The 13,995-nt window shown below is 46.2% G+C and overlaps 1 protein-coding gene across 2 annotated transcripts; it reads left to right on the top strand.

The window, feature by feature from the left end:
- The first annotated feature begins 2,001 nt into the window (after nt 1-2,001).
- Nucleotides 2,002-11,961, top strand: AGTRAP (angiotensin II receptor associated protein). 2 transcript variants are annotated; one of them, XM_074560808.1, is made up of 6 exons: nt 2,002-2,128; nt 7,374-7,408; nt 7,629-7,740; nt 8,377-8,575; nt 8,776-8,814; nt 10,766-11,640. In XM_074560808.1, the coding sequence occupies exons 1-6, from the start codon at nt 2,102-2,104 to the stop codon at nt 10,870-10,872; spliced, it is 519 nt and encodes a 172-aa protein (XP_074416909.1). In that variant the 5' UTR covers nt 2,002-2,101; the 3' UTR covers nt 10,873-11,640. The 2 variants fall into 2 exon arrangements, with proteins under 2 accessions (XP_074416909.1, XP_074416910.1); XM_074560809.1 differs by lacking the exon at nt 8,776-8,814 and having other exon boundaries at nt 2,007-2,128; nt 10,766-11,961.
- Nucleotides 11,962-13,995: the final 2,034 nt, after the last annotated feature.

Raw genomic sequence — 13,995 nt, forward strand, 5'->3', positions numbered from 1 at the left:
TGCACTCTGCACACAAAAACTGGGCCAGCAGTATGGCTATTTGAAATCTCTCTTTATCTATTCCCCTACCCCAGGTGTCACATCTTCTTTTTGTAATTTAGGGTAAAATCCAGTCCTTGACATTACTGGAGCCCCTAGCATTGATGCCACTACTTCTGTGAATAGAGGCAGAGCTTCCCTGCAAGACACAGAAAAGGAAATGAAGTCACAGCTGATGTGGCATGTGGCAATAGATGAATTATATTTTAATCTTTCATCTGGTAAAGTGGCACATTCAGAGATTCCCGGGGGGGGGGACGGACACGACACTTTCACAGTTTGTTTTTTTTTTACTGCTTTTCTGTGCTATGGAGACAGTTTTGTTCTGCTGCTTCCTCTGGTTAGCATTTTCTGTGTTGTTTCATTTTGACATTTAATAATTTGCCTTGGGAGATCTTCAAGCGTGCTTCATATTAGCAGTCAATAGCACTAAGGGAAGTGAAGGACAGGCTAGATGGGGCTACATTTGTGGCTTGTTTGAGAATGTCTGAGTGTAGGTTCAGCACTGCACGATTCTCATGCATAACCTTGCACTGCATGGCTTGAACTGGAAGTGAGATTGAAGGATGACTCATACATTTCCACATGCAGCTTCTGCGATGAACTTCTGACTCCTTGCTCATTCGTTATAGGCACCATCTCTTCTGTAAGAATAAACGATGAAAAGAAAGCAACTGACCCAAGTAAAACATTGTAGTCTTACACTGCAGACTGGTAAAGCATACATTGGGCAAGGAAGGGAGGGTCTGAGAGGGGTCATCCTGACTTCTTGGTTCTGTTAGTTCATTTGCCACACTTGGGGAGAAGACTGCTATTGTGAGCTGGACAGGAAATAGTTATAGCTGTACTCTGTGCAGTTGGGTTGATCACTTATCAGCTTCCCTAGCTCTAAAATGAGACAAGCTTTCTTTCAGAACAAGAGATGAAGAACTCGTGATTTGTACTAGGCTTTTAGGCAGAGTTCAGTCATCTAGTTCTAGAGAAAAATCTAGGGCCAAAGGAAGCAACTAAGTATTTGCCAGACATGCTAGCTACGTGGCTAGAGACCCCAGTGCCAGCCCCAAAGGCTGACCTGAACTCAGTGATTGTGATACAGGTGAGCACAGGTAGCACATTGCAATTGCTTTTTTATTGGTGTTTATCGTGAGTCTCTTTGTCACTCCTCACCTTTTTGTCACAGTACTGATGTGTGCACAGCAGCTTTCACTTCCTCCAAAAAGCTGCTACGTCCTATACACACGTTAGCCCTCTGGGACTCTTGACGGCAACCCAAGTATACTGTCAAGCCTTCCTTCGGCTGCGTTACGTGTGTAAGCAGCAGGAAGAACCGTTTGGCTGGGTGTTTGGAGTCAACAAACTCATCCAGGTGCACTTTTAACCTAGTGTTGGTTTTCTGTTTTGGAAACAGGTGCTGTGCAATACACATCAGGTAACTGGAGACTATTTCCTCATCAGAAATATGGCCATCTGGCAAGAAATCACCACTTGCCACCCACTCACAGAGGCACACTGCAGAACCGCTATGTTGTAGAGAGGTTGGGGTCAGTCTCTTCTTCCAGGTAACAAGCAACAGGACAAGAGAAAATGGCCTCAAGTTGCACCAGGGGAGGTTTAGATTGGATATCAGGAAAAATTTCTTCACCAAAAGGGTTATCAGACATCGGGACAGGCTGCCCAGGGCAGTGGTGGAATCGCCATCCCTGGAAGTATTTAAAGGCGGGCAGACGTGGTGCTGAGGGGCACGGTTTAGCGGTGGGTTTGGCAGTGTCGGGTTGATGGTTGGACTCGATGATCTGAAAGGTCCCTTCCAACCTGGACGGCCTATGACTCCATGACGAGCTCCTGTGGCAGAAGGCACGGCTGGGGCAGGGGCCTAGTCTCCACTTCCCTCCTGACCCGATGACGGTCCCGCCGGGCGCGGCGGGGCGGTGTCCCGGCTCCTCCCGCCCCGCCGCCCTCCCCTGGGCGGCCCGGGGCCAGCCCGCGGCGGCGGCGGGGCCCGGCCCAGCCCTACGTGAGGCGGCGCCGCCGCCGGGAGTCACGGGGAGGGTGGGCCGGTGCTATGGAGCTGCCTGCCGTCAACCTCAAGGTAGGGGCCGCAGGGCCGAGCCGCTCCCGGGGCTTCCCCGGCGGGGAGGGGCCTCTCCAGCTGCCCGCTCTGTCTCCGCGAGCGCGGAGGGGCGGCGGGGCCGGGGCTGCGCGTCTCCCGCCGTGAGGAGCGGCGAGGGGGTTCCTGCCGGGGCGGCAGCGGCGCTCCCTCGGCCGCGGCTCGGGGGAGGCGGCGGGATGGCGGCCCGGAGAGCCGGCGCTGGGCCCGGGCCGCCCGCGCCTCTCGGAGGCCGGGCAGCTTTGCCCCTGGTGCAGGACCTGGCTGAGGGCCTGGTCAGGAGATGTGGAGGTCTCCCGGGCGGAAAGACCGGTCTTTCTAAACCTTTTTTAATGGGCAAACGTTGCAAAAGGTCTTGGTCATTAAGACGGGCAGGCGGTGACTCCACGGTTCTCTCTTACTTCAGGGCAGTTGCTAAAGTGGCCAAGGACTGAGCTGGGACATCAGCTGGTGATTAACTTGTGTCCATGGAGGTTTCCAGCTCAGCTGACCAGAACTAATCCGGGATAAACACTGAGGAGGCAAAGTTTTTGCTTGTCAGGCAAAATATCTGAGAAAGATGATCCCACTTACTTTGGGGTTATTATCTAGTAGATAACAAATTGCTTCTCCGCTGGAAGGGGCTTCAGTTGGGGGCAATTTGAAAATTTCGGTGAATAGTAACCAGAGAAATGGGAAATAAGGGACTTGGAAAGTTATATTACACTTCTCACTTTGGGAAGAAGTACATCCTTGCGGAGAAGATGTAGGACGCTAAAATAACTTTTTGATGTTGGTGGTCAATATTGAAGCCTTCCCTGATACCAGAAAGATGAGTTTTTCCTCTATTTTTTTTTTGTCTTTTGTATTTTCAGAGCCCTGAGATTTCTAGGTGTGTGTGCCTTTTCCCAGCTTCGCTATTTTTCTATCTTGTTTGGTAGGGCAAGTTTCAGGTGTTTTCTTTGGTGAAAACTTTGCCCAGAGAATGAAAGCATCACTGATCGCATCAGTCTTTTTCTGCTATTGATTCACAAAGCCGTGAGCAGCGGCCTTGGAGCAGACTGCCTTCAGGTTGGGTGGGAGGATGATATTATCTCAGCTATCATTAAGAATTCAGCTTTGTACAGGAAAGCTTTCACGTGGCTGCACTAAATAAAAGCTTGGCATTCATATAATGATGTTTCTCCCTCTTACAAGTTCACTGGGAAAAGCAGCTTCCCTTGTTAGAGGCAAGTAACCAAATGGGTTTTTCAAGGCCTGGCGTGTGGATTCTATTACATTCTGGAAACTAGCTGATACTTTGCTCTGACAAGTTTGGACTACTGTGTGATTCCCAAGGCACTAGGAAGATTAAAAGATCTTATCTTCTGCTTTGTTTTTTAACTTGGTTTGATTTTTGTTTTTTCCGTGCTAAAACAACAGTGAAAAATAAGGACATTTAATTAACAAATTTTCCAACATGAAATACATGTTCTACCATGGGAGGTGGAGATAGGGGAGCTGAAAAACAGACTTCTTGAATGAAAGGGTCACCATGACAATGCAACTAAAATGTTGCCTTTTTCTGGTTTCAGACAACCATTCCGAAATCTCTTCCTTGATAAGAGTAAGCTTGTCCTGGCCCAACTGTTTTCAGCATTAAGAAATTCCTTGTCAAGTCTGCGGGTACTGCTCTGGGGCTGAAGAGCTGGGGAACAGGGAGTTAATAATTGTACCTGCATCTTTGTACTGTTCCTGACTTAGGGTCTGCTTCCCTGCAACACTTGTTAAAGGTGGGAAGGATTCTTGTTCAGAAAGGGACTGGAAATAACACACACTGTGGCTATTCGCTGGCATAATCTGCTTACAGTTTCTGTGATATTAAAAAAGATGAGCCTCATGATAGAAGCAGCTCCATGAAAACTGCATGACTGAGCTGTGTTTGTGCCAGAACATAGCAATGTCTTGGACTTGAGGTCTCTCTTTAAGCTACTTGCAGAGCTATAAAATTAATGTAGCAGGCTTTGGATGAGGAACATGTTCATGAAACAGCATCTACTGCTCTAGTAGTAGTGCTTAACAAAACATGTGGGAAGCAGCATAGCCATATTTTTGCAGCGAACGCTTGTCATCTAGGATTACTGCAATAACTATGCAGAGCCTTGAAATACAAAGTTTGAGTTTGAGCCTGGACAGTGCCCTACGATCCATGTGCCTGGAAACATACATTTTGTTCTTGGGCATTTTTAAATGCTAGGTCACAGAATCATAGAGTAATTTAGGCTAAAAGAAGCCTCTGTATGTCATCTAGTCCAACTTCCTGCTCAAAGCAAAGCCAACTTCAAAGCTAGATCAAATAGCTTAACTCAAAATTCAGCTGACTTTTAAAAATCTGTAAGGATAGAGCCATGACAACCACGTTGGATAGCCTGTTCCGCTGCATAACCACTCTCATTATTATCACTCCGTTATAATAATGAGGAACATCTTCACGGGTGGCTCACTCAGAGGTGGCCACTGAGATCTATATTTTAGTTAGTATATCCTCAAGTGAATATGTCACTCACAGAGTAGATGAGCACACTCTCAAGAAAAAAAAATCAAATAAAAAGAGTTAGATAATATAAGAAAACATTTGTAATTTGGAATAATGTAATTTTTAACTTGCTCAAAATTCAACTTTATGCTAGGCTTTGTGCTGAAACGTGTTTAAATGAGTGAGTTCCTGTTCCAAAGAGTTTCCCATCTAACGGGACCCAGGTGTACCCAGGCTCTTTTTATGCTTGGCAATTAGTTCCATCACATGCTGGGATTTGCAGAAGAGCTAGGAATCCCCCTTATCTCTTCCCAGTTTCCAATGGGACGCTTTTCATACATGGTCATCCTTCTGCCCAGAAGGGGTGGAGACAAAGGTCCCACCTTTCTTATTTTCTGCTCTTAGCACGAGTTCAAGTCTTAGGAGTTATTTTCTTAAAAGAAGAAATGTATGCCTTTCTTAGGTACGGACTCAAGTCCTTGAACAGATGGAAAAAAATTAAATTCTTCTGCTGTCTCTTCAGGAGACTGTCTGCAAATTATCTAATCTCACATTTTGACTGTAGCTTTAAAAAATGTTTTTCATTAACACTACGTTTTCTATGTTAAAGCGTACCAAAACCACGAGCTTATTCCATCGTGCCCTGAAGAACTGTCAGGTAAATTGGACTAATAACCGGGAAGGGAATGCCTTGGTTTTATTTCAGCGGCCCCTCATACTATTAGCCCTAGTTTACCTGACTTTATGCTGATGACTAAGCTTGCTTCACAATTTAATAACTGCAATATTGATCTAGACAGCTTTAAAAAAAAAAAAAAAAAAGCCACGCTGCCTAATTATGTTAACTGGTGAGCCCTGAAGGGTCTTGTGGGTATGTAACATGCAATTAAATACTACCTAATTAAGAATTTCCCTGATGTTTTGATAGTCTCTTGAGTAAATGCTATTTGCATGTCTCCATTCTTATCCAAGAACATCTTGTATTTTACTGATTAGCAGTTTTTGCCTGGTCTCTGTGGTACAATTTGGGAGAAGGGAAAGTGGGGGGTAGTGGTGAAGCATTTTGTAGGCTTTCATGAACAATTAAAAAAAATCATTAATAAAAATCTGTTTAAGTGGTGTTTGAAGTCATGACAAAGTCTAGGCTACTGAGGGTGAATGCTCTGCAGATGTGCTAGGGTACTGCAGTGAAGCAAGAGCTCTGTCTTATCCTAAGCCATCTCCGTTGTGGTACCTTGCCAGAGCAGTATGACCCACAGCAGATGCCAAACTCCAGTTGATTTCCTGGCTGCGCCTCACTCATGTCACCGCTTCATTGGTTATTAACTCTCTTCTCGAGCAACTAGTTTTGTATTAAGTTAGAGCATGAATAGATGTTTTAAGTCAGTGAACATAGCAGGATGTCAGTAAATCTTAATTTTTTTTGAGAGTCTTAGTGTTCCTGTCTGCATACAGCTTTCCTGTGTCAACTGAGTAATTTTGCCTTTTGCTACTTACTCATTTCCCTTTTTCTTCTTATCTTTTTTTTTTTTTTCTTGTGGGAGTATGTAGGGGGAGTGTGCTTCAGCGGGCTTTTGGTGGTGTTTTGTTTGTTTGTTTTTGGTTTTTTTTTTTTATATCGAGGTCAGAATAAATGCCAATTGGAGCTTTTCTCACACCTAGAAAAAAAAAAAAAGCAAGAGTGCCTGTTTCCCACGGATCCTCTGATATGTTGGCTTCAGCCTTTCTTTTATGAGGCTGCTAATGGAGCCTGTCTTCCATATTCTTGTTTTCACAACTGTTTGGAGAGTGAAAGTGAGCGATCTCCCTTTGTTGAGATTGGCCAGCAGGCTCAAAAGAGAGTGCGTGCATGGATATAGAAATATCCATGGATATAGCGCATGGTATAGAAGAAGGCTGAAGTGGTAAATTCTTGTTCCCATTTGCTGTCCTAACATGTAGAGTGTGTCTCCTTGGTTACAGAAATGTCAAGTGCTGGTGAAGAGAATCCTTGTGTCACTTGTTACAGTAAGATGCTTTCTTCTTGAATTTGTCCCCTTGAGCACAAGGATCAGGATTGTTAAGGACACTTGCAATGTACAGAATCTGTGACAGCATTATCTTATTGCTGCTTAGGGCACTGCCAGCATTTGGGCCCTGGTGGCTTCACTGGGAATGAAAAGAGCAGTGTACTATGGCAAGATCGGGTTCTCAGGCTCCTCGAAGATGCCTTCAGGTCTGTTAGTATTGAGGTGAAGTTGAACCACTGCTCTGAACAGACTGGAAGGAGGTAAAAGAAGGATTTACTGATGACTGGACTGAAATTGCTGGGAGCTGCAAGCATGACTTTCAATGGACTTTTTGGTGATGGGATGCCAGATTGGTCATGTATAAACTGTGCTAGCATAGTGTGAATTGGATTGCCTGGCTTTCTGTACAAACTCTTCTGGAGTTCCAAAATCAATAACCCATTTAGAGAAGACTAAGTGGGCCCTGAATCATCTGTTGACAGAGATGACAACAATAATGAATGACTACAGTGTAGCACCACAGGAAATACTCAGCAACAGAAGCAGAGAATAATGGTTTTGTCTTCACTGTCCTAGTTGCTACACCAGCTTTCTGCGCTGGTTCCTGGGTCCAGAGCGCTCTTCCATCCGTCCTTTGGAAACAAGATAGTGCATTTCATGTTGATTCTCCCACAGTTCTCCTAACTTGCTGACCCATCTTTCTCTCTGTTTTTTTTTCTCATAGGCCATCATTCTGGTACACTGGCTGCTCACGGTGTGGTGAGTGATTGGTAACTGGCCTGGGTGAGAAGAGGGTATTCCTTCAAACTAGGAATGGGACATTCTCAGGGAGTCAGCACTCCCTGTTTGTGCCTATCTATGTGCAAGAAGATCCTAAATCTAAGAGCGAGATGTTTGTATGGGAACAGGGATGAATGCAAACAAACTGTTGAAGGATTATTGTGAACATGGGCTGGGTTTTTGTTGTCTTGTTTGACAGGGGATGCATGAATTACATGTTTCCAGCCTCCTATGCCTGGGGAAATTTCAGTGTCCTTGCAGTGGGGATCTGGGCCATTGTGCAGCGAGATTCCCTGGATGCCATCATGATGGTGAGTGTGAGGGCATTTGCCTCCACCAGGCTGCTTGGGGAGAGGGTGGAGGGCAGAGACAGCTGCTTTGAGTCAGTGATGATTTTCAGCTGTTCCCAATACAGCAGTGAACAAGTCAAATTCCCTGTTTGGGTTGTTTTGTGGGTTTTTTTGTGTGGTGTTTTTTTTTTTTTTAAGACAGTGTATAAATCTATACACCATGGTGAGAAGCATTCACTGTCACTTATATTGCTTCTCAGAGTTGAGGCATGCTTAATTCTTTCTTTTTTTTACCTGCTGTTGTCACTTGTAATGCCAGGGGAGGATTCAAAGCATTTAATATGCTTGAGTTGGAGGGGCTTTATAAAACCCTTCTCTGAACATTAAAGAGATTGGCAAGCAAAAATAAACAATCCTGGAGCATATCATGAGAAGGTGTCTGACAGCTGTGAAGAAAATGCACAAAATACAATATCATTCATTTAGGAATCTCTGTCTACCTGGGGCAGTGTCAAGGGTTAGCAATGTGTGATACTGGGGTGAAGGCATGATTGAGTGAACACAGATCTCTCTCAGGAAACAGAAGCTGTAACCGACTGTTACTTCTAGTGGTTAATCCCCTATTCAGTTCATGTCCCATTCTCTCTCTGTTTCCAGTTCCTGACTGGCCTGCTGCTCACAGTCCTCACAGACATCATTCACATCTCTGTCTTCTACCCTCCAAACAACTATCTCACTGATGAGAAGCGTTTCAGTGCAGGCATGGCCATCTTCAGCCTCCTCCTCAAACCTGTGTCCTGCTACTTGGTGTATCGAATGTATCGGGAGCGTGGAGGAGAGTACACCTTTAACATAGGTAGGATGCTTCCCCTGCCTCCTCTGGTGTTAGGGCTTGCGCTTTGGACCCTTCAACCTGAACTCTGTGCAGCTGGATTCTGCCCCCTTTCCAGGGAGGGGGGCTGCGCGCTCTCTCTCTTCCTCATGTCAGTTCTTCCATTTTGTCGTTCTGGTGTGTCTTAGGCCTTACATTTACATTCTTCCTCTCTTCCCTTGCAGACCTGGAGTCCTCGTTTGACAGCCATTATGCTCACAATGGTACTGAGACCACTGCTGTCTCTCTATTCAATACAACTGAGAGGCGTTTCCTCTCTTCCTCCTCCTCCTGCATTTGTGTGTGCTTGTTGGAAGCCTTTGGGTGTCCTTCTCTCTTTGCCAACCCTTTCTTTTCCTTCTGGGGGAAAGTAGAGGCAGCATCCCCCTCTAGCTGGATTATGCATGAGAAGGAAGGAAGCTGGATTTCTAACTCCATGCTTTCTCTGGGCCTCATGTGTCCTAGCTACCTTGACTACTTTGGACCTTCATTTTCTCACATGGAAAATGGGTCTGATGTTTACCTCATGGGACTTTGCCTGGAGGCACTAATTTTTCTCCTGGATGTACTTGCTAATGACAGTGTGGTAGCCTTGCCAGAGGGGAGGGGTTGTGGCTGCATGTTCTGGGTCTCAGCTTCTTTGCCAAGCATGCCTGGTGCTAGTTCACCCAGGGCAGCTGCCAGGGATTGTCTGCTGTGTGGGAGTTCATCCTGGCAAAACCAGAAGCCTGGCACAGTTCCCTTCTTGCCATCCTAAAAAGGCTGTGCAGGACAAAGGGTGGTCTAACTGCATTACTGCATTTGAAAACTGTCACTTGTGCTGCTTTGGTGCTAGCAAAGAAGATAACGCTGAAAAAAGGTGGATACCTGCAGAGGAGAGGCTGTGGAAGGAAACCAAGCCTTGGGGCGATATGTGCTGTTTGCCTCTCTCTGCTGGTGGAATGTGGATGTCTTCTCCATCAGCTACTTGTGCAAATGCCAGACAGATCTGTCTTAACTGTGTCAGAAGGCCTGTGAATCAGCTGCAGTGCCTTGCTGTGGGCCATGTTTGTGCCAGTTTTTATTAGCTGCTCACTGTGCTCGTAACTGGGATTTGACATTTGTATTCCATGGGAAGTGTAGGTATCATTGAGGAGTTCATCCATTTGCTTGGAATTTGTGAGCACTCCTTCTTTTCAACCACACTATCCCAACACAGGCATGGTAACTGTCTGAGTCTTCTCTCAGGCACAGGCTGAAATTCAGACTTTCTGTACTTTCATATCCTCTCCTGAACTGTCTTTCTCACAAGATTTTTCAGTACAAACTGTGTGCTGTTGTTTTGTAGAATGTGGTTGACAGATTTCCTCTCTCACTTTCCTGCTATCTGGCATTTTCTTTTTGAACCTAACAGTGTTGCATTTTTCCTGGTCTTCTCTGTCTCATTTTCTTTCCACACAAAATACCTTTTTGTTGTTTGGCGGCATCCTTGCTGCTTAGAACAAGCCTCTGATATGGTTTGGTACCCACCTTTGATGCAGATTGCTTTCTAGCCATGGCAGATGCCTGCCCTATAGATAAAGAGCTGTCCATGCACATTTTCTGTCTGTCTGTCTTCTTTCCCCACTCATGCCCTGGACAGTGATATGATTTTTGGTACCATTCTTGTGGCACAGGCAAATTGTTCATAGTGCAATTGGGAGCACTGCTGGATTCATGTTTAGTGTCATGGTGTGGCACACTTGAGGCATAGTTGTGTTATTGGGAAGAGTGGTTCATGGATGAGACATGCTCTTAAATCTATGCTGTGAGCTAGCCATGGTTCCTGCTGCTTCTGGTTTTGTCTGTTCATTTTTCCACTAGATCTCATAAACCTGATCTTGCTGAAATATGCTATTACAGGAGCCTATTACGCTGCTATGTAGTATTGCGGGTCTTGCTTTCCACACAGCTATGTGGCTACTAAGAGAGCCATTCTCAGGGAATGAAGAGGCATGTTCAAATGCATCTCTGTTATTTTGCCTTTGATGGAAGGATGAGTTTTCTTACCTCCTGTGAGGATGACAGAACACAGGTGCTGGGGAGCTGGTAGAGCAGCTAATGTGATGTGCTCCTGAGCTGTTAGTTTCTTCTAGGGGATTCAGTTCTTGTGCTTTTGGTTTTTTCTCAAGCTTGTTCTCTTCCCTCTCCACTCAGGTATTGCCCGTGCAGGCCGTGATCGCAGCACCTATGAGCCAATTGATCAGCAGGATCCCCCTCCACAGTGGCCTAACTCAAGCAAGACAGCACAGCAGCCATACTGATGGCCTGTCCGCAACAGAGAACAGATGCTTCCCTCACCATCTCCCAGCCTAGCCTTCCGCACTTCCCGTGTCTGCTCTGGTGGAGCAAGACCTGTTACTGACCAAACAGGAGACAATCTGATTTTATATTTCTTTGCCTCCCTGAAGATTAGGCAGATGGGTTCCTGCAGCAAGCCCAGAAGATCTCGGAGATGTCATGTTAAACACTGTGACTCTTTGTAATCCCGGTACTCTCCGTTTCTCCCTCTGTGTGATGCACCTTCTACGGTCTTCCAAATCTTGTCTTGTGCATCCTCTCTATTGTAAGGATACTCAAAATATTCCTGGACGAGCTGTCTTTAAAAGGCTTATGGGCTGTCGTTCGTTAAACAATACAGTTTAGCCTGGTTTTATGCAGATACATTTCCAGGAAACATCTGGGAGTTCCTGAGGGCTGTTTTTGGTGGTGTTAGTTAACTAAGATTTATGACCATAACTCCCTATGTTAGCTGTGGTGGTTTGCACGAAGCTGGGGTTGGTATAAAATACTCTTACTGGGACAGGGAGCCGCTTATGCTCCCAGTATCTATTCTTGGGTTTTATTCACTGATGCTTTTATGCAAGTTGAATGTCCTTCAGGATACTTAAAATGGCTGTTGGATGTTGGTTGTACTCTGTGCCTTGAAATGTCCTTTTTCTTTCAGCTGCCTATCTTAACAGAACTTGAAATGTTACATTTTTCTATGAAAACTATAAAATAAACACAGTTTTTCTGTGTTAGAAAAAGTTACAGTGGTCACCTATGTCTCATTTGAAAATGTAGGTATTCCTGAGGGTTTGGGAGTGTAGCCAGGCAGTCTGGGAGTATCGTTATGGGGGAAGGTAGACAGGGCTTCAGTGGCTTTTAGTCTAAGCTTTACTCAGACAAGTAGAGCATATTGCTTGTAAATGTGTGGGTGGTGAAGGTGGGCTGGTTAAATGAGAATTGGGGAAAGGAAAAGATGGGTTTATTTACGCTGCACTGCTGACCTGTGTGGGGTGTGACAAACTGTAAACTCTAATATTACACACAATAATCTGCCCTGCTGTGGCTTTTGGGGTAAAATCCTGAAAAAAAAGAAAGGTGTTCAACAGGATTCTTTTTCAGAAGAAAAAGAGTATGTCAGCTTTGGCAAAATGAAAATATCAGTGCTAGGAAGACTTGTGTTTTTCTAAAGCAGGGTCATTTTCAAAGTATAAATATGTTATTCTGCAGTTGCATTTCTCTTGACAAGACCTGTCACTGCATTGACTCTTCAGTGACCAAGAGCCGTGTTAACTTTGCTCTAACCTCTAGAACCATTCCATTTGTATTTTTAAAATCCAGGAATTTTCTCCGAAATTTGATCGCTCTAAACATAAGCAGATGCTTCCTCCACTATGCTGCACAAGCACTACAGTGACCTGCTGCTGTGCCTGGACCATCATCATTTATGCCTGGACCAAGCACATGGTAAATGCCACAGAAGTTCAATAGTCTGGTTTACTCTCCGAGATGAGTGTTGTGCATTCATTTGGCAGGCTGAGCATAGGAATAGGAATCAGTCTAATATTGTGATTGGATGGGGAAGGAATAACAGGTAGGCAGAAATTTCTGGGGCTTGTGGAGTTGCAGAGCAGGCCTTTATAGTCAGTTAATGCTTTTTTCAGCTCTTCAGAACCATACAGTGACATGCATGACATCCATGACAGCATGGATCCCAGAATAACATGTGTAAAGACTCAGACTTTATTATTCCCTAGACCTGTGAAGCACAGACCAAAAGCAACTGGTTTAAATGCAATGCTTTTTGGGTATTAGCACAAGCAAAGAATTACATCTAATGAGGCCTTCCCAGACAATCTCCATTGCAAAAAAACACCACAAAAATCTATTGATACCCATGTAGCTGACCTGCTGTGTGCTTTTTTGTGGAGAATTCAGCACATCTGGGAGCTCAGGGGAGCGGAGCAAGGCAGGAGTTATGCTAGGCTTACTGTGCCTCAGGGATACCGATTTTGGGCAGTAAATCAGAGACGTGATGATAAAACCAAGGCCCTTCTCCTGGCTTTCCAAGGAGGAGGGTGTTTGTTTTGGCAATGCTTACAGTAAGCACCAAGGTGCTCTTGGATCCATACCTGATTTAGCAGGGCCTGTGGGGATTCATGGAGCCTGTTGTGTTGGAGCAGAGCCTTGTTGATCCGGGCAGCCTGGCTTCACCATGGGCCTCTTCCAGGCTTGTCAGCAGGGTCTCCTCAGCCAGACAAGCAGCAGGTGTGATTGCAGAATGGTGGGGGTTGGCAGGGACCTCTGGAGATCATCTAGTCCAAGCCCCTGCCAGCGCAGGGTCACCCAGAGCAGGTGGCACAGGAACGCCTCCAGGCGGGTTTGGAATGTCTCCAGAGACGGAGACTCCACCACCTCTCTGGGCAGCCTGTGCCAGGGCTCTGCCACCCTCAGGGTAAAGAAGTTTTTCCTTATGTTCAGATGGAATTTCCTGTGTTCCAGTTTGTGCCCGTTGCGCCTTGTCCTGTCACTGGGCACTACTGAAAAGCAATACTCTGCTCAGGTTGGGGTTTTTTTGCCCCCCCCCCCTTTTTTTTTTTTTTTTAAATCCTCAGATGCTGATAGGCCAGGGTTTGGTTGGGGTTTTTTTGGTGATGAGCTGGCAGCTCTCTAGCGTTAACCACAACCGGCTGGGTTCAGGTGCCTCCCTCAGGCCGGCCGGCCTCAATGGACAGGGCCCTGCCCGCCCCACCTCACACCCTGGCACCAGGCCGGCCGGGCTCTCTTAGGGGTGACTGTGGGGCCCAGCGCTGCTGAGAGGATCCAAGACATGGCAGCTTCGGGGCTGCTTGTAGGGGAGGAGAAGGAGGATGTTCCCCCTCTCCTGAGGGGAGTGGTGCCACTCACAGGTACCCCTCACCTCCCCTGGGTGAGCTGCCCTGGCCTGCTGGGCCCCGCCTCGTCAGGGCCGCCCTCAGGCAGCTGCTTTAATTAGCCAGGGGCGAGAGCGGCTTTCCTGTGGACATCTGCAGCCCCAGTGACAGGCGGCGTTGCTAATCGCGCAGGGGGATAAGCTGCTTACAGCGACCCAGCTGGAGCGCGCTCGCAGACGGGTTTGG

This window comes from Larus michahellis, chromosome 16, assembly GCF_964199755.1.
Source record: "Larus michahellis chromosome 16, bLarMic1.1, whole genome shotgun sequence".
NCBI classification, from domain to species: Eukaryota; Metazoa; Chordata; class Aves; order Charadriiformes; family Laridae; genus Larus; species Larus michahellis.